The 20887-nt window shown below is 35.5% G+C and overlaps 2 protein-coding genes across 3 annotated transcripts in view; both read right to left on the minus strand.

The window, feature by feature from the left end:
• Nucleotides 1-5406: 5406 nt before the first annotated feature.
• On the minus strand, nucleotides 5407-10316 carry LOC139856777 (arogenate dehydratase 2-like). Of its 2 annotated transcripts, none has more exons than XM_071845498.1 (12): nucleotides 9939-10316; nucleotides 9743-9810; nucleotides 9189-9281; nucleotides 7604-7804; nucleotides 7440-7520; nucleotides 7068-7163; nucleotides 6886-6963; nucleotides 6711-6800; nucleotides 6551-6618; nucleotides 6176-6257; nucleotides 6013-6090; nucleotides 5407-5756 (listed from the first exon to the last, which is right to left on the minus strand). In XM_071845498.1, exons 1-11 carry the CDS (start codon nucleotides 10144-10146, stop codon nucleotides 6034-6036), a joined length of 1122 nt encoding a protein of 373 aa, XP_071701599.1. In that variant the 5' UTR covers nucleotides 10147-10316; the 3' UTR covers nucleotides 5407-5756; nucleotides 6013-6033. The 2 variants fall into 2 exon arrangements, with proteins under 2 accessions (XP_071701599.1, XP_071701598.1); XM_071845497.1 differs by having other exon boundaries at nucleotides 5407-5789.
• Nucleotides 10317-15315: 4999 nt separating this feature from the next.
• Nucleotides 15316-20887, minus strand: part of LOC139856800 (protein NRT1/ PTR FAMILY 2.7-like) — a 51258-nt gene continuing 45686 nt past the window's right edge. The window contains 1 exon segment of the mRNA XM_071845508.1: nucleotides 15316-16215. Coding sequence (XP_071701609.1) covers nucleotides 15384-16215 — 832 coding nt within the window. The 3' untranslated portion in view covers nucleotides 15316-15383.

The following is a 20887-nucleotide window of genomic DNA, read 5'->3' on the forward strand; positions in this document are numbered from 1 at the left end:
TGTTATTCGCTCTATGTGGATTTTTAAGCACAAAACAAGATCCGATGGCTCGTTTGAAAGATACAAAGCTAGATTAGTCGGTGACGGTCGATCTCAACAAATTGGTATTGATTGCCATGAAACGTTTAGTCCCGTTGTCAAACCCGCTACTATTCGTACCGTTTTGAGTATTGCCGTTTCAAACAATTGGTCTATTCACCAGTTGGACGTTAAAAATGCGTTCTTACATGGACACTTAGCCGAAACCGTTTACATGCATCAACCGTTCGGTTTTCGCGACCCACATAAACCGAATCATGTTTGCTTGTTGAAACGATCACTCTATGGTCTCAAGGAAGCGCCTCGTGCTTGGTACCAACGTTTTGCAGATTTCGTGTCTACTATTGGTTTCGTTAACAGCAAAGTCGATCACTCACTATTTGTTTATCATCATGGGAACGACATGGAATATCTCCTATTATACGTTGACGATATCATTTTGGTTACTTCGTCTACCCTCCTGCGATGTAAACTTTTAGAACTCTTGGGCAAAGAATTTGCGATGAAGGACCTTGGTCCACTGCACTCCTTTTTAGGCATATCGGTAACTCGTAACAAAGAAGGTTTATTTCTCACTCAGCAAGCCTATGCCCAAGAAATCATCGCGCGTGCAGGTATGCTATCGTGCAATCCGAGTTCTACACCTGTTGACACTTTAGGTAAACAAGGTGCCACACATGGAACGCCATACTCAAAACCCTCAATATATCGAAGCCTAGCTGGTGCCTTACAGTACTTAACCTTCACCCGACCGGATATCTCTTACGCGGTGCAACAAATTTGCTTGCACATGCATGCACCCTACACGTCTCATGTACACGCACTCAAACGTATCATCCGGTACATACAGGGTACGATTTCCATGGGGCTTCACATCACGCCATCCTACTCGCGTGACTTAGTGGCATTCACTGACGCGGACTGGGCAGGATGTCCAGACACTAGACGTTCGACTTCAGGTTATTGCGTATATCTAGGCGATAATCTACTCTCTTGGTCCTCAAAAAGACAACCCATCGTCTCTAGATCCAGCGCTGAAGCTGAATATAGAGGAGTAGCAAATGTTGTAGCGGAAGTTTGCTGGCTACGAAACCTATTGATGGAATTACACCTTCCTCTTCACAAAACCATGCTTGTCTTTTGCGACAACGTCAGTGCCATCTACTTATCCGGTAACCCAGTGCAACACCAACGTACTAAACACATTGAACTTGATATACATTTTGTACGAGAAAAAGTTGCTCGGGGACAGGTTCGCGTTTTGCACGTTCCAACGCGTTTTCAGATCGTGGACATTTTCACTAAAGGCTTACCGAGACTACTATTCGAGGAGTTTCGATCCAGTCTATGCATTCGCCCTCCGAACGCTTCGACTGCGGGGGCGTAATAGTGTGTACTACTAGTTAGATTGTACCTTGTACTGTACACTTATCATTTGTACTATGTAATGTATGTATCACGTGTGTATATGTAGTCCAGTAGTTTAGTCCAGAATAGCAGCATAGTTAGTTAGCTACAATAGTGGACAATTAGCTTTTCACAATGTGTATAAATACTTGTATCTGGAAATCAATGAAGGCGACACAGTTTTATCATTTACAGAAGCAGAAGGTTAATTTAGAAACCTAACCTGTATCCAAGGGTTGGGTATTTGTGGGGTCAGCCGATGACCTGCGGTTGCAGTTTGAGTGGGGATTGCGTCTAGTAGCTTCACGACAGTAAATTCTGGATATTGTTGCCTTGATAGTGGGTTGTAACGAAACTTAAATGTGTGCGTCTGACCTTGAATTGCTTCAATGAGCGGAGGTAATTCATGAGCCTGATCGAATCCTCTAACTGTTACCAGCTCTTTGCACGTGTGGCCTACAATTTCATTCCCGACTTCGGAGAAAAACATAAAAAAGTCTGTTGTTGATGTGTCGCTGACAATTGCCTTGAAACAGTACCCGAGGAAAACAACAGTTAACATATTTTTCTAACGCAGACCCTAATCCAGCAAATAAAAGCCAATTTTCAGGGCTGACTAATCATCAAATTCTCATGAATATCTCAATTTACAAACACAATTAACTAACAACTCCAAATCTTAATTATCTATTAGTAGTGGGGCAGTAAAAGCTCAAACCTTTCGACCTTCATAACTATATTTAAGCAGTTTATATTTTTTCTACCAAAGATGGAATTTGTGTTGCAATGTTAAATAATTTGCTAATCATCGTTATGTGAATAAATTTTTTTTAATGCCTAACGATTCGTATCTCGAAAAAGGCAGAAATGCTTATAACATAGTTCATTGTGCTCACATGGGTCTGTAGGTTGATTGTCTCTTGTGGGTCATGCATGTGTAGCTGTTTGGCTCATCTGGGTCCTCAACGACTTTGAACGAACATTCGGTGCAACTCTTATAGAACCAATCTCTGTTTCCACCAACCTGCTCTATGGTAGCTTCAGAAGTAAAATCGATGGACTGCAAAAGTAGATAAATTTTAGTCGGTTGTTCATATGACAGGGTAGATGCAATAAACATGTGTACCTGTTGATGGTCGTTTAATTGTCTAGGTGGTAATAAGTTTAACGAACTTTTACAGTAATTTTTTTTTTTAAATATTTTTTCATGCTTTCGTGTGGTATATATATATCGGTGTGTGTGTCTGTGTGGGTGGGTATGTATGTATGTATGTATGTATGTATGTATGTATGTATGTATGTATGTATGTATGTATGTATGTATGTATGTATGTATGTATATATTTTGTTTGTCTGTATGTCTACCTGAAATTAAATGGTTTTGTGCACTATTTTATTCATGCTCTTTGCCCTACTGTTGTGCATTACTGCTATATGTGTCCCCTTTATGGTTACTGTGTATGGTTGCTTCTTGCTAGGCGCTCATTACTCGTACAGGTACGTATCATTTGCCCTCTCTATTTCGTTCTTATGAGCTTTTCGGGCCGGAGGTCCTTTAGGAAGCAATCTCTTTTGCGCTAGAGTAGAGGGAGGGACGACCTTATCTAGGCGCGGGTTCTATACCCGCGGGTGGAGTAGTGACTTCCTTCTAATCTAGGGTACGAGGAATGATTGTCTACACTCACCTCCCCCATACCCCACTTTCGCTGGATTGGGTATTGTTGTTGTTGTTGTTGTTGTTGTAATTCTGGTGTTTGCAGCATGTTGAGTTTCTCATTTTGCAAGTGTATGATGTATATAAGTAGCATTCAGGATTTAAGTTTTTTTTTCCAACATGAAAGTCACCCTACAGATGTTTAAGCCATGTGTGTTTTTTTTTTTTTTTTAATATTATACTTACCCTATAGTTGTGTAAGTTATGTGTGAGTAGATCTGCAATCGGGTATCTGTTGCGCACTCGCTCAATCGCCATGTCATTTGATCTTTGTCTGTTGATTATCAAAGGTGGGTGTGCAAGAAACCTCTCTGTGTGCCTATATAAAGGAAATATGTTAACATTTAAAACGGCGGGCGCCAAATGTAAAATGCAACTGACCTCTGCGTATTGAACGAATTGAAAGTTTTTTTACTTACTCATTTATCGAATCGAAAAACTCTGGAATTGGTGGATTGAAATAGCAGTGGGTCGCTTGTGTCCCATTTAGTTGAACTTCCCCTTCATATGATAATTAACAACTTTTCAATCGAAAGTGAAATTACAGTATCATGTATTTGAAAAATAAAATAAATAGTTGGGGGGGTTTACCGCGATAGATTTTGAGCCGGCACGAGGTAACCGCAAGGATTACCGGTTTATCCATGGCATCATAAGCTTCCACGTCGAAGGAAGTCGCAATCTCGTTCCAGAGGGTTACCTGTATCGCATCACCACTAGTAACAAAGAAGTTAACAACACATATATTTTAGTGACATTTAAATGCAGCTACTATGAAGATAAAAAAACCCCATTTTTTAATATGAATTGAAACTCATAGGTGCAATGGTTAACTTACTTGAGGTTTTGTATGCCGGGACTGCGGGCGGATAAAGGGGCGGTAAAGGTGAGGCTATAACAGGTGTACATGCAGCAACATCTAGAGTAATTTCACAATAAGGAGAACATTAATAAAGGCTAAACAGATGAAAAGCAAGGTAATGATCATCAAAGGCTAAACAGGAGAACATTAACATGAGAACATTAATAAAGGCTAAACATGAGAACATTAACAGGTGTACATACCTCTTACATAAGCGAGGTAATGATCATCAAAGACAATCGAAGATGATGTATTATTATCATCATGTAAAGCAACTGCTAACGATGCACTATTATCACGCCGACTTAGAGACGCTCTTCTAGCAACTTGTCCCGGAGACATACCAAACCCCTCAACATCAGTAACACCAGACACATACAGATTACAATTAAATTTTTTCCTTTTTCTCGAACCACTCATTACCACAATTAGCCAAAAAAAATTATGAACACAAAAAAAGACAGCACTATACACAAGTGAAGAAAAATTAAAAAAAAAGGCCACACCATAGAAGAATACATACGGCAGTCAACAATACAAGGAAGAATTAAAAAAGAACAAAAAAGACCGGAATTACATACATGGAAAGAAAGAAATCCGCAATTGAAAGAGACTGAAAAAAAGTGCCCAAATTAGAACAACACATGTATAGAAATTAAGAACGAAAGAGAGAAATTTGGGCCCTAAATCAGTTAAAATTAAGCCAATTACCTTGTTAGCAGGAGAATTAGTGTCAATTTTGAATGCTACCTGCAAAGAAGCTCACAATTACAGCACCTTTAGATTAAAGCCTGTAGGATATTTTGGGGAGAGATTAGGAGCTAATAGATGAAGAAGAGAAGGGTATGGGGATGGGAGGGATGGGTTCATGTCTGAAGAAGATGGGAGGGATGGAGAGGAAGGTGGGAGGTATGGGTGCAAGACTTATACTTTTGTGAGGAAAAAAGGGTATACCGGTTGTTATAATACGGGTTGGTTCAAGGGTTCACGGGTCGGTGCACGGGTCGGTTCATGGGTCGTTGGATATTTGACCACTATACATGAATAGTCAAAGGCCAATCAAAATCAAGCAAAAAAAAAAAAATTTGACCAATGAGAGGCAAGTGTCTACTTTGATCAATAGGAGATAAGGGAATAGATATTAATATGTTGTATTATGTTATTGCATAATTATGATAGTAAGTATTGTACAACTTGATATTGCATAATTACCATAGATATCAAAAAAGATAGTAGGGATATATTAATGCCCGGGGTGTTTTATACATTTTCATATTTATTTATTTATTTATATATTTATAAATTTATAAATGACAAAAATTTCAAGGTATTCTGGTTTGTCCAAAATTGCTTTACTTGCAAACTAAATAAAGAACAAGAAGGCTGAACAACACCAAATAACCTTCAATTGCAAGTTCTACTAGTGTACTTGTACATGATTCCCAACAACTAACTAAACTACTCCGTACCTTTCTATGCAGTTTTCTCACAGGTGCAATTGGGCATACTCAAAAAGTACACAAACTAATAATCCTTTCAAATGAAATGAAATCAACAAAAGCAACCTCTCTATACTGGTAAAAAAAAACCTTGAATTTTAAGGTCTTATTTGATCTATAAAAGTTTCAAATAGTTCTCGATTGCTTATAGTTCCACACGTTTCTTGATAATATGACGACTTTCATACTAGTAATGAATGAATGTTAGTCACATTTCCATCTTCTGGCATCATCTCTGTCATAATGAATGTGAGTCTTTAGGGTAGGCCTAGAAACAGGACATAAGAAAGAAAAACCTACATGAGTTCCTAAGATACAAATAAGCTAACAAATGAAATAAAATTTCAGTAGCTTCATCTTACTAGTCCTTATTAGGCCATTTATGGCATGTTCCCAACCCGATTTACCCTTTATGAGCAGTAGAGTTAAAAAAAAAAAAAAAAAAAAAAAAAATTGACCATTGACTTATAGTTGGGTTGTAAACTCTTTACCTTGCACAATTTATGGACATATCATATGGTGACATCCTCAGGGTAGCTTCCTAGCACGCTTAAAAAAGTAGCAAATTCCTGCCAATGTTTTGCAACATATTATAATCAATCACTCAGTGATGTTACCAATTGAAATCAACACTTAAATTTACACAAAATGAACCTTAAGATGCGAAAGAGCATTCTGCGCCCTTTGGTCTGCCATAGATGCTTGGAAGTCAACATAGAAAAGGTAAGGGAATGACCTATAGATGAATTTTGCATGTGATTAAAACAAATATCAGCACCGGCAAGTGAAACACATTAAATATTAATAAAAGAGGTGTTAATTTTGGCCCATTTACTTATGAATGTGTCAGTTCAGGTTCTCTTTATCTTTAATTGATCAAACACAAAATATTAAACCGAAATAGCTTAAAAGAAAAGGAGTCATATAGGTTGAACTGGTCGTTACTCACTGATGTATTTTTATTATACAACCTTTGATAAAACTGAAAGAAAAATAATGTTAAAAAGATAAAGATGTACTTTTACATACCCAGGGAAGCCATTGGTACTTTCAGTATGTGCAGGTAATGCTTGCCTTTGCAAAGGACGGCTTTCAATCTACTTTGAGATAAAAATCAATTCTGAATGATCAGCTATACGTTGTGAGAAATAAACGTAACTTGTGATTGATAAAAAAGAAGGAAACTTGCCTTCGTAAGATTGATTTGTCGCATAGCAAACACAGCAAGTGCCTTAAAAAGCATCCCCGGACCCTCGTCAAGCGAAAAAACAATACTTGTCTGACAAGTAAATTTCATTTGTTAGACGGGCATAAGTGCAGAAAATAAAATAGCAAAATTTTTCAGGTACTCCCACTATACAAACCTTAAATGGTCTATCTGTACGGGGTATTATAGGTTCCCTTGCCAGCATTAAAAACCGAGTCACATTATCAGAATAATCCTGGAAAAGAAAACTCAAACAAGTTTGATTTACAATCAAATAAAATTCACAAATATATACATATACATATACATACATATATATCGTACAACTTTGAGAGTCACCTGAATATCTTGAACAAGCAAATTTAAACCATAAATCTTAGCAGCAGCAGCACTTGCAACTGCTCCAGTATCTCTGAGTTCATTTAGAGCAACATGCTGCCATTAAAAGGTTAGAAGACACAAAAAATAAAATTAATAATCATTTAATTATTATAATGTAAAATGGTGAGTTGGTGACTACTGTAATAGACAACTAAAGCATCATCAAAATTCAAATGTATGAGTTATGTACATATAAAAGTCTTAACAATTCTAGTGGTACTGAAATTTGTTCCATTTGTTGAGTGAATGAAAGTCAGAAACAGTTATAACTTTTGTGTTATGTAAACTTTTTTGCTAGCAGCATAAAAAAACGAAGGAGATTGTGACAACCTTTGCAGCACCAGCAGTATCATCAACAGCTTCTCTTACTATTCCCAATCTTGTTAATGTGTTCTCGCACTGAGCAAGAGCCTGTACAATCATTGAAGTACAATTTAAAAAAATGCAAAAATAAATTATTAAATAATAGATAAATACAATAAAAATTAAGATACCTGTGGATGGCTAAGAACCCTTTTGAGATCTTCAACTTGAACACCATGGTTAGCAAGCAAACAGTGCCGGATTGAAAGTTTCACTTCACCAACAATATGCAATCTATGTCGAAGTAACAAATCGTAATTCCTGTGAATGCTACCCCCTAAGGAATTTTCAATAGGTAAAACTGCTCGATCGACTAACCACCGCTCAACAGCCTACAGTAAAACAAACAAAGGTTTTCTGTCATCATGTCCTCATGCACCCCAATCATGTTCGTTTTAGGAACACTTTAATTTAATGCTTAATCTACTCTTAAGACTGTATAGATTGCAACAGGTCAGTGAAATGGCCACACATAAATTACCAATTAAACCATGATTACTTATGACACATGAATTTTTGTACTTTTCAGATTACCATGTTGATATGAAGACGGAATTTTCTAAAATAACAGAGTTCAAGTAAAACGTCTAGAGCATGGAAACAAATACAATTACAAAGGTGTAAAACACACATAAATTATTGTAATGATAAAAGCATATATTAGTCTTCATTTCCACTTTCCACGCACATTAAATGTTTTTTAAGAGCATATGATTGCATAATTAACTTACAGCGACAACTTACTTGCAGTTTTCCAATGTATGTCAACGATGGAGGAACTCTAATGCTTTCATTTTTGTTAAAAGACACTTTCTTCAGCAAAAATTCTACATTTTATTTTTGGGAAACTAAAATACTAAAGGCCCGTGTAGTAATTGTTAGGGAAGTGGTTTTGATTTACTTTGATCATATGATATGTTTCAACAATACTGAACACAAAAGTGGTCTACAAAAAAGCTGTTCAGCAGAAGCCAAAATGAAAATTCGGTACTATTATTACCAAAAGATATTTCTAATTGAAGAGAAAAAAAAATAATAAACAAGTCCAGTCCTGTCAAAATACTTTGGATGGTTCCAAGACTACATTACTCATGTATCTCTAATCCCAATAATCCAACAAATGTAAAGTATCCAACTAACTCAGGACCCCATTTATGAACACTGGAAAGATGTATATTAACCTATGCTACAAGTTTTCATTTATAAAGTCAAGAGACATAGAGGGGGGGTAAGCAAAAATAATAATAAACCCATACTTCAAATCACAATAGATTACTTAAGCACTTAGCTTAGTTTATGAAGCAAAAGTATCACTTGTTAGGTATGACCAAATGAGTATAATCCCTTTACAAATGTAAATAAAGCAAACAGGCAGCAGTGAAAACTCAGCTTGAACCAACATGATTTTTATATAACCAAGCTACTAATCCAGAACCAATAGGTACCAATGACGCTTCTAAGTAAATGATTCTACAACAATGACACTTTCTGTTTTTCAATATGTCAAGTTTCACACAGCAGTATCTAAGTTAGTCTACTTTACAAATAAGTGTAAATTACTAAATTTATAGTTAATGAAAATTATCTTTACAAAACATGATTCTGTAATGAGTTAAACAACCTACCATCCAGTTGCTCTTCTAGCTGAGTTGTGTCTTTAGAACAAATAATTCTTAAGAATTGATAGTATGAAATCATGTTTGTGATAAATAGTACCTCAAAAGCAGTCTCGAATTGTTCGCAAGGAACTGCTTCACAATTAGGGTAAGCCTTCTCTGCAGCAGATTCACTATAAGCCCCTGGAACTCCCTGCCATTATGACACAGAATAAACATGTCTGACTATCTGAGTAATGCTATAACCGGAATAAAATCTATAGAAGTAAATGCTGTCTGCTGTCAACTGCACTTTACTCCTCGTGCGGTCTATGATTTCATATGATCCTATATGAACATGTGTAACGACCGCCTGCACTCCAAAGTGCAGTTGCATGAATTAGAAACACTCGTCAGTTACACCCTATAATGTCAAGTTGCTGAGCTAGATATGGAGTTTTTATACAAGGTTCAAAATAATGTCGAAAAGTCTAGCAGTATTAAAGGTGAGCCAGGCTGAATATAAATTTCGAGCTCGATGTTTAAGCTGGCTTTTAATAAAAGCCAAAATTGCTAAATTAAAGCTGGACTCGTTTGTTAATCAATAAAATTAAACCCTAATTCATTTTAGTTTTTGTGAAACCTATCATACAGATAATAAAATCATTAAGTAACCTGATAAGCAACACGAATTCTGGAACCTTCAGAGGGCAATCCAGTTAAATCAGTAGATGTCAAAGGCCCTAACAACGTTACAATTACACAAACAAACAAACAAACTATAATAATGAATGAATAAATAAATAAACAAATAAACTCCAAATGCCGTTAAAACAGGTAACCAATTAAAAAAGAATGTTAGGGTTGTTACTTGGAAGAGAAGTGTTTTTTCCGTCGGTGTGGCCACGTTGAATGGATGATGAGGATGAGGAGGAGGATGATGACGCGGAGGCAGTAATGGTGAAAGGGGTGAAATTGATTGATTTGGAAGGTGAAAAGTGGTTTTGATTGAAATAAATAGATGTTGTTGTTGTTGTTGTTGTTGTAAGGTGGATAGGGGGGTTTATAATGGTGCTCATTGTTGTTGCTGTTGCAATGGAATTAGGGATAGAGAACAATTTATGGTGTTATCGGAGTCGCATCAAACAGGATGACGATGACGACTCTTTTTCTGGATTCACAATATGGATCAACGTTGTATATATACTACTAGCCTGAAGCAAAAACGTTAACTGTAAGATATACTGTACTATCTACTTATTTACTCCGTATGTTTTTATTTATTTATTTATTTATTTATGTTTTATTAAATTAATAATAATAATAATAATAATAATAATAATAATAATAGGAGAGTATATTGCTAGTGCTCCCCTCACACCGCTTGTCAAGCCCGGCGGTGGTCTTCGTCCTATAGCTGTGGGTACTGTTTGGCGACGTCTTGTTTCGAAGGTTGGCGCTGCTATGGTTGGCCAGTCTTTGGGAAGTTACTTCGATGGTCTTCAGTTTGGTGTTGGTGTTTCTTCAGGTGGTGAGGCTATTCTTCATGCTGTGAATCGGCTGATTGAGGATCGTGGCTCTGATGTTGGCCTCTCTATGTTATTAGTTGATTTTCAAAATGCCTTCAATCTGGTTGATCGTACGGTCATGTTACGTGAAGTTCGCCGCCTTTGTCCGAGCATTTCTCGGTGGGTTGAATTTTGCTACTCTAATCCTGCCAGATTGTATTATGGGAACCACACATTATGGTCTTCTCAGGGGGTGCAACAGGGTGATCCCCTTGGTCCGCTGCTTTTTGCTTTGGTCCTACAACCCTTGGTTTCTAAAATCAGAGATAATTTTGAGGTTTGTCTTCAGGCGTGGTATTTGGATGATGGTACTATTATTGGGGACACTTTGGTGGTGGGGAAAGTTTTGCATTTGATTATGGAGGATGGGCCTCGTTTTGGGCTGCATCTCAACGTTGAAAAAACAGAAATTTTCTGGCCTACGGAGGACCCTCGCAGCAGGCAAGTAGGTGTCTTTCCTCCTAATATTGCTCGGCCTTTAAATGGTGTTAAGTTGCTTGGGGCCCCCGCAAGTTCCGATCCTGGTTTTAGTAGTGAACTGGTGATGCAAAGGGTGACCAAGTCCATTGCGCTTATGGATAAGGTTGCTAAGATTGATGATCCTCAGTGTGAGTTGTTGTTGCTTAGGGCATGTACGGGAGTTTCTAAACTCTACTTTTCCTTGCGTACTTGTCCTCCTAGTATATTTGAGGCGGCTCAACGCGCTTTCGATGGAGCCCTTCGATCTTCCTTGGAGCGTATTGTTACTACTTCAGGGCCTGGGTTTGGTGATTGGCAGTGGCGGCTTGCCACCTTGCCATTTGCATTTGGAGGGCTTGGTGTTTATTTTGTGGGAGATGTTCGTCATTATGCTTTTCTGGCTTCTCGATTACAGTCTGCTGGATTGCAGACCAAGCTCCTACGTCATGCGAGTATTGTTGGTCTTGGTCGTGCTTTTGAAGATGCATTGGGCCTGTTTAATAAAACAGTTGGGTTTGATATTTTAGGTAATCCGAGTGAGGTCGCTGCCCCAATACTCATGAAGAAATTGGCAGATGTTTATTTCACAAAGGTTACCGCTTCTGCAGAATCCACTTTTTCGTTATCCCCCCGACAATCGGCCTTATGGAAATCACAGCAGAGTGATCACACCTCTGCTTGGCTAAGGGTCGTCCCTATTTTGGGATTGGGTCAGACGATGAACGCAAAGACTTACCGATGTGTGTTGTGCTACCGGTTAGGTGTTCCATTGTTCTCTATCTCGACGGCATGCTCTGCCTGTTCAAGGGTTTTTACTGGGGATATTTTCGGGGATCACGCGGTGTCTTGTGCTGGTATGGTGGGTATTAAGCATCGACATAATATTGTCCGGGATTCCCTTGTTGATGTTTGTTATCGCTCTGGGATTTCAGCGAGAAAGGAGGTTGACATTGGGTTGTCTGGAGGGAACGACAGGGCCCTCAGACCTGCAGATGTGTTACTTTATTCCTGGGATTGTGGTCGCGATGTTTGTGTTGACTTGACAGGGTCTTCTCCTTTGACACAGTCTGGGCTTTCTGACTTTGTCCCTGGACGTGCTGTGATTGATGCGGCTCGTCGAAAGCGGGTCAAGTACGAATCTAGTTGTCTGGCGATTGGTTATGGTTTCATTCCTTTCTCATTTTCTTCCCTTGGGGAATTAGAGAAGGAGGCTGTTTCTTTGCTAAAGCGGGTTCAGAAGAGTTCGATGGCGCAAGATATTGGTGCCGGGGCTGCTGCTCATATTTTTACTAGGATAGGTTTTGCTATTGCTAGAGGTGTGGGGGTCCAGATTGTCTCTAGGCTTCCCACTAATTTTTTGTAAGTTTTAAAACTTTTAAGTTTATTATTATAATAATAACAATAATAATAATAATAATAATAATAATAATAATAATAATAATAATTATTATTATTATTATTATTATTATTATTATTATTACTTTTTTTTCTTTTTTGGCGAAAAACGAAAACCTTATACGAAAGCTTTTTCTCGAAAAGAGAAAAAGAACTTCGAGGAGCTACGTCAAACAAAAACACGAGGATGCTCGAAAACATAAAACTAAGCCTACCAAACTATCCAAAGAAAGAAAACTAAGCCCGAGCCTCCCACGCACCAAGAAACAAACATACAATAAAACACAATGTAACAAACTACCGAAAAGAAGATACACACGGAACAACAAGGGACACGCCCGAAAAGAAGATACACACGGAACAACAAGGGACACGTCCGATAACCGACCAAGTCATCCTCCTTCATACCCGTGGGAGAAGGCAAAGAACCCTCATCGCCTAAGTTGTTGTTGGTGACACCATTGCTCGTACCCACTTTGAAAGAAAAAGACGAACCCTTTCCGATCCCAACTCCAACGGTAGTATCCGAATGTAGGGACCCCAAACCATGCAATCTATACTCATCAAAAAAACCACAATTTTTAAACACACGAACCGAAAGCGAACCCACCAAAGACGACTTACAAGACTCTCCCACCGGAGCGTTTCTAAAAGCATTTTGAATCGCAATCCCTTCTTCATCATCATCTTCAACGTTGTTCCGTAAACTCGACGACTTACCCGATGCTATCTTCTTTTTTACCACATCCTTTGACTTACCTTTAGTACCAAATCTCTTCACTCCGGGCCCACGAACTCTACTCGATATCCCCTCTCGACAATAACTCTCACCTTTACCCGTAGCTACACATGTCAAATTTTCCAACAAACTCTTCGATTCCAATCCCTTCGATTGGGAAACATCAGAACCTGAAACAACATTCACACTCTCGTTCAATTTTCTTTTTTGCTGACAAACCCTTGTCCTTCGACATTTAGTGAATTTTATTCATTGATTTGAATTTCAACCATATTAATTTTAAGACACTATCTGATATAGCATTTACTGACTCCCATATAAAAGCGGGCGCCTCACTTTTTTTCTTTATCCGGCCTGATTTCTTATACGTAGTATTATATTTACTTTTACCTTTATCGTAAGATATTGTTTTTATTTTTACCTTTTTTCGTTGTAAAAATTTGCGATTACTTATATCTTGTGAGTTTTCAAAATTAACTAATATATTAAATCTCATTTACTGTTCATGGTGACATTATTGAAAATACCCCAGCTTTGGAGGTATTTTCAAGGTTGCAAAATTCGCTATTCGGAGATTAATCGGTCGGGACTTTGGAAAGGTTAATCGGCAATTCGGGAATTAATCGAGGATTAATCGGATTGTACTGTATACATTTAAATATTAAATTTTAAAAATTATATGTGTAAATATCGAAAAAAAAATCATAAATATAAAAATAAACTTTAACATAATTGTCTTTAATTGTTCATTTTGCTTTAAAACTATAAAGTTCTAGTTAAAATTCATCTTAAAATGTTAATCATTTTTTACTTTGACCGATTTTGGTTACCAAATTCGATTTTGACCCATCAATTGACGTTCATTGTTTAATTAAACGGATTTTTAGAAATCGGAACGGATTGCTCTTAAAAATGATTAATCGGAGATTAATCGGCGACTAATCGGGTTTTTTACAACACTGGGTATTTTGGTATACTTTTATTTTATAAAAGAAAACTTTTAAACCTAATTTTTATTACTTTCTTTTTACCATTACTTTTTACCATTACTTTTTACTCATTTAATTTTTGAACATTTAATAGTCCGACCGCTAATCGTTTTTTACCGTTCAATCAACTGTAACGTTAACCGACCCGTTAACATTTTTTTAACCGACTAAAACTACCCCGCAGCGAAGCGCGGGCTTTGTATCCTGGTTAATACTATTTCATTATTAATTTAATAAATAATAATTTAGTTTGATAAGAAAGTAAAACTTATTTGCGTTATCATGATTAAAATTTAAATTTAATGGTTGAAATTCAAATCAATGATTAAAATATTTTACCAAAATCACTGGCAATTTTTTTAATAAGCATTTAGCGATTGAGATTAAATAGGTTTACTTAATTATTGGATAGGGGAAGGATCGTCTACATTTCTCCACCCGGAAGCAATCTCTCTATCCGTCGAATAGAGAGATGACTTTCTTTACTTTTGAGAGTATTTTTCACTCTGTTTGGAGAAATGACTTGTCTTTATTCTCGGATAGAGAAATGATTGTCTACATTTTACTTCTCCCATACACCACTTATGTGATATTAGGTTTTGTTGTTGTTGTTGTTGCTATTAATTTTAGCTTTCTTTTTATAGATAAGTTAGGTTAGAAAGTTAGAATATTTGCATTATAATTTGAAATTATTCACCTATATTAGTTAAGATACAAAATATTTCTATACGGAGTATCAGTTTTTATTTTGTGTAGGTTGGAAAAAAGATACGGAGTATCAGTTTTTATTGTGAGACTACATGCAGATCGGGCTAAAATATTAAACGAATGTAAACCGAAGTTTAAAGGTTACGACAGTACTATTTAATTCGTAAATTAGTTTCAAGCTTTTAAGAACATATATAGGAGCACCTACTGAATTCTATTCAATTCGTTTTTGAGCAAGTAAAAATAGACACAAATGGCTTTGATCGATTAAACTACAAAACTTATTGCTGTATATCTACAGACGAATGCTTCATGAATCATTAAAGTTAAAACAAGAGTGTTAAGATTAGCTAAATATTTGAACTATTGATTTATTCAAACTTGTGAAAAACTAGCAGTAGCTACTTTAGACGTAGGTTCATTTAGCTACAAAACTAGTAGTACATACGTAGGTTCATTTAGCTAGAATTAGATTCACTATGCTCAGCCTTTTCGAAATTTTGGTACTTATACAACCAAGCACAAACCAGATAGTACCCGAAGTTGACTATACCAATAACGGTCAACGCCCAATACACATTATCCATTCTCCCGTCGTTTATCCCATTTGGCAACCACTCTGTAGTTTTCCTCATCAAATCAACCATTGCTGCACCCAAATAAAACGCGATCCCAATAAACAAGGCCACCATTGCTGCTGCAGTGCTCTTAAGTGATTTTGGAAATTCCTGATAGTACAGTGACACTTGACCTGGAAAATGAAACGCCTCTGCTGCACCCACTAGAACCAATTGAGGCACAAGCCAGAGTACAGAAATGGGTGCAACCGAATTGCCAGTAAGCTTATGGCTTTGAGCTGCATTATGCCGTTTGGATTCAACCAGTGCAGAGACACCCATGCTAGATATGGTTAGCACGTGACCAAGGCCTATTCGTTGTAGAGGGGTAAGGGATCGTCCAAATACCTTTTGCCACATGGGAATTAAGAAGCGGTCAATGATAGCTAGAGTAATGGAGGTTGTGATCATTACAAACACAATCATACTCCCGGCTGGGATTTGAAAGTTGGCCCCAAGGTGGCGGTCCATGGCTAAAGCTTGAAGGACTATTAAGCTTATTTGGATAGCTATTGGAGTGCATAGTAGAATACCAGTTGACCATAGTGGGGAGATTCTAATTAGAGTTTTCAAGTCCTCTACTTGTTGCAATGTGCATATGTTCCACGGCTTTTTAATCCCGCTAGTTAAATTGTTATCTCTTACCTTTATTAGAGCTGCACGATTTAAGAACCTGTAGCACAAAAAAGTTAGCTCATACATTCTTTTTTCACTTATATTTGTGTGAGATCATGCTATTAAGTAGAATGAATGTTGTTAAAAGTTATTCATATGTAAACTAGTGAAATGACATGTGGAACCACGATTTTTTTAAACGAAACAGTTTAATGATAGATATTAAGTGAACGTAAATGCTAAAATTATTTAACTTTATGACCCGTGGAACCACATAGTCCGACTAAGAAACTCGTCAGCTGAACATTTCATCAAACACCTAAAATGCATATTTACCATCCACATCCAATCATAAGAGATAATATTGGTTGTCATTTTATCTTAAAAGTGTAAATCAAAAATAAATGTAGAATTGATTTTTCTTCTGCCTAAATTTTATACCTTCTCGTACTTAATTCAAAATAATTAATTAAAATTATTTAATTTTAATAATTAAAATAATTATTAAAAAGATTTAATAATTATAATTAATTAATAAGATTTAATTTTATTTCAAAATTATTTAGATTAATGACATCACCCACCATGCTTAGATTTTTTTTTTTCTTGATTTTTTATTAACAAAAGAATTAGCCTAATAATGACATCATCATTTTAGCAATATAATAGAAACTATAGATAATGCATAATCATACCAAAGATCATTTGGCCTAGCATAAATTGAGGTAACTCAACTACTTTGAAATTGTGAGTTCGAGTACGGACTATTTGTAATTAGGTGTACGTGTTTGCGGTTCTCAAAAATAATGCATAATCATATCATATGATGAGAACTTAACTATAATTTTATATATCTCACGTTATTTAGTCTTGGGCCATCAGCCCGTTTATGATTTGTAGTCTATATATACATTACGTTCTCTTGAGGATTAGTTTCAACTAGTTATTGAACCCTCGCTTCGCGCCGGGGGTTCGATTTTTAATGTATTTTATTGAGTTTAGTAAAATTATTTTATGGCTAACGATTATGTCGTTGAAACGCAACTCGAGTCGAACTAAAAGGTATAATCCGTGAGAGATTTAAATGTTATTTTAAATTAACAATAAATGTGCATCTCCGCGTTTCGCTATAGAATTGTCGACTTTTAAAAATTTAACGCAAAATCAACGTGTATGAAAAATACCCCAAATATTTAGCCTTTTTAAAAAGCGTCCGTTTTGCGTATAGCTAGTGACATTGTGTTCCTAAAATTATTTCGGGTTTAACGATGGTGTCGGAAAAATTTAACTCATTGCGAGAAAGAAGATATGACCCGTTGAATATTTGGGTGGAGTTTATTTAAGATTTTTTATGAAAATGGTTATTTTACACTTTACCCCCTGTTTGGGAGGTCGATTTGAATTTTTCAAAAAAATGTGGGGGCCTTTGTTGGTAAAATGAAATTTAGTTAAAATTAAAAAAAAAGGTGAAAAATCGAAAATGCCCCTGGTACTATTCATAACTTTTAAATAATTAATTAAAATTATTTAATTTTAATAATTAAAATAATTATTAAAAAGATTTAATAATTATAATTAATTAATAAGATTTAATTTTATTTCAAAATTATTTAGATTAATGACATCACCCACCATGCTTAGATTTTTTTCTTTTTTTTATTTTTTCTTAACAAAAGAATTAGCCTAATGACATCATCATTTTAGCAATATAATAGAAACTATAGATAATGCATAATCATACCAAAGATCATTTGGCCTAGCATAAATTGACGTAACTCATCTACTTTAAAATTATGAGTTCGAGTACGGACTATTTGTAATTAGGTGTACGTGTTTGCGGTTCTAAAAAATAATGCATAATCATATCATATGATGAGAACTTAACTATAATTTTATATATCTCACGTTATTTAGTCTTGGGCCATCAGCCCGTTTATGATTTGTAGTCTATATATACATTACGTTCTCTTGAGGATTAGTTTCAACTAGTTATTGAATCCTCGCTTCGCGCCGGGAGTTCGATTTTTAATGTATTTTATTGAGTTTAGTAAAATTATTTTGTGGCTAACGATGATGTCGTTGAAACGCAACTCGAGTCGAACTAAAAGGTATAACCCGTGAGAGATTTAAATGTTATTTTAAATTAACAATATATGTGCATCTCCGCGTTTCGCTATGGAATTGTCGACTTTTAAAAATTTAACGCAAAATCAATGTGTATGAAAAGTACCCCAAATATTTAGCCTTTTTAAAAAGCGTCCGTTTTGCGTATAGCTAGTGACATTGTGTTCCTAAAATTATTTCGAGTTTAACGATGGTGTCGGAAAAATTTAACTCGTTGCGAGCGAGAAGATATAACCCGTTGAATATTTGAGTGGAGTTTATTTAAGATTTTTTATAAAAATGGTTATTTGACACTTTACCCCCCTGTTTAGGGGGTCGATTTGAATTTTTCAAAAAAATGTGGGGGCCTTTGTTGGTAAAATGAAATTTAGTTAAAATTAAAAAAAAAGGTGAAAAGTCGAAAATGCTCCTGGTACTATTCATAACTTTTTTCTATTAGTTAATACTAGTTATTGAATCCTCGTTTCGCGCCGGGAGTTCGATTTTTTATGTATTTTATTGAGTTTAGTAAAATTATTGAATCCTAGTTATTGAAGGGTTGTTCCTTTTAAGAAAATTGTTTCTTTTATCGTTGGAGACAAAAAAAAAATGTAGCACAGTAGTGGCCTATGTGGGTCCTACTGTTTGAGCGCAGTGTAGAAGTCGGTAAAGCGTGGTGGGTGTTTGTGGTGTTAGTGATGGGATAAATAATAATTTATATTATAGGTATAAAGTAGGGGGTTCGATTTGTATTTTAATGAAAGTTAGGGGGTTGGTTTGTAAAAAATAAAAAATTAAATAGTACTATTCATAACTACAGGTGGTATCAGAGCTGGTTTAAGCTGTGTCGTCGGCTTAATCGTAGAGGGGTTCTCACGGTGTTACCTGTGACGAAGCATTGGCTCTTACTGTAGTGACCCGAACTTTTCCATGTTTATATATATTAATTGAGATTGATATTTACATGATTAAATGTTTCCAACATGTTAAGCAATCAAACTTGTTAAGACTTGATTAATTGAAATATGTTTCATATAGACAATTGACCACCCAAGTTGACCGGTGATTCACGAACGTTAAAACTTGTAAAAACTATATGATGACATATATATGGATATATATATAGTTAACATGATACTATGATAAGTAAATATATCATTAAGTATATTAACAATGAACTACATATGTAAAAACAAGACTACTAACTTAATGATTTTTAAACGAGACATATATGTAATGATTATCGTTGTAAAGACATTTAATGTATATATATCATATTAAGAGATATTCATACATGATAATATCATGATAATATAATAATTTAAAATCTCATTTGATATTATAAACATTGGGTTAACAACATTTAACAAGATCGCTAACCTAAAGGTTTCAAAACAACACTTACATGTAACGACTAACGATGACTTAACGACTCAGTTAAAATGTATATACATGTAGTGTTTTAATATGTATTTATACACTTTTGAAAGACTTCAATACACTTATCAAAATACTTCTACTTAACAAAAATGCTTACAATTACATCCTCGTTCAGTTTCATCAACAATTCTACTCGTATGCACCCGTATTCGTACTCGTACAATACACAGCTTTTAGATGTATGTACTATTGGTATATACACTCCAATGATCAGCTCTTAGCAGCCCATGTGAGTCACCTAACACATGTGGGAACCATCATTTGGCAACTAGCATGAAATATCTCATAAAATTACAAAAATATGAGTAATCATTCATGACTTATTTACATGAAAACAAAATTACATATCCTTTATATCTAATCCATACACCAACGACCAAAAACACCTACAAACACTTTCATTTTTCAATTTTATTCATCTAATTGATCTCTCTCAAGTTCTATCTTCAAGTTCTAAGTGTTCTTCATAAATTCCAAAAGTTCTAGTTTCATAAAATCAAGAATACTTTCAAGTTTGCTAGCTCACTTCCAATCTTGTAAGGTGATCATCCAACCTCAAGAAATCTTTGTTTCTTACAGTAGGTTATCATTCTAATACAAGGTAATAATCATATTCAAACTTTGGTTCAATTTCTATAACTATAACAATCTTATTTCAAGTGATGATCTTACTTGAACTTGTTTTCGTGTCATGATTCTGCTTCAAGAACTTCGAGCCATCCAAGGATCCATTGAAGCTAGATCCATTTTTCTCTTTTCCAGTAGGTTTATCCAAGGAACTTAAGGTAGTAATGATGTTCATAACATCATTCGATTCATACATATAAAGCTATCTTATTCGAAGGTTTAAACTTGTAATCACTAGAACATAGTTTAGTTAATTCTAAACTTGTTCGCAAACAAAAGTTAATCCTTCTAACTTGACTTTTAAAATCAACTAAACACATGTTCTATATCTATATGATATGCTAACTTAATGATTTAAAACCTGGAAACACGAAAAACACCGTAAAACCGGATTTACGCCGTCGTAGTAACACCGCGGGCTGTTTTGGGTTAGTTAATTAAAAACTATGATAAACTTTGATTTAAAAGTTGTTATTCTGAGAAAATGATTTTTATTATGAACATGAAACTATATCCAAAAATTATGGTTAAACTCAAAGTGGAAGTATGTTTTCTAAAAT

This window comes from Rutidosis leptorrhynchoides, chromosome 1, assembly GCF_046630445.1.
Source record: "Rutidosis leptorrhynchoides isolate AG116_Rl617_1_P2 chromosome 1, CSIRO_AGI_Rlap_v1, whole genome shotgun sequence".
Classification (NCBI taxonomy): Eukaryota; Viridiplantae; Streptophyta; class Magnoliopsida; order Asterales; family Asteraceae; genus Rutidosis; species Rutidosis leptorrhynchoides.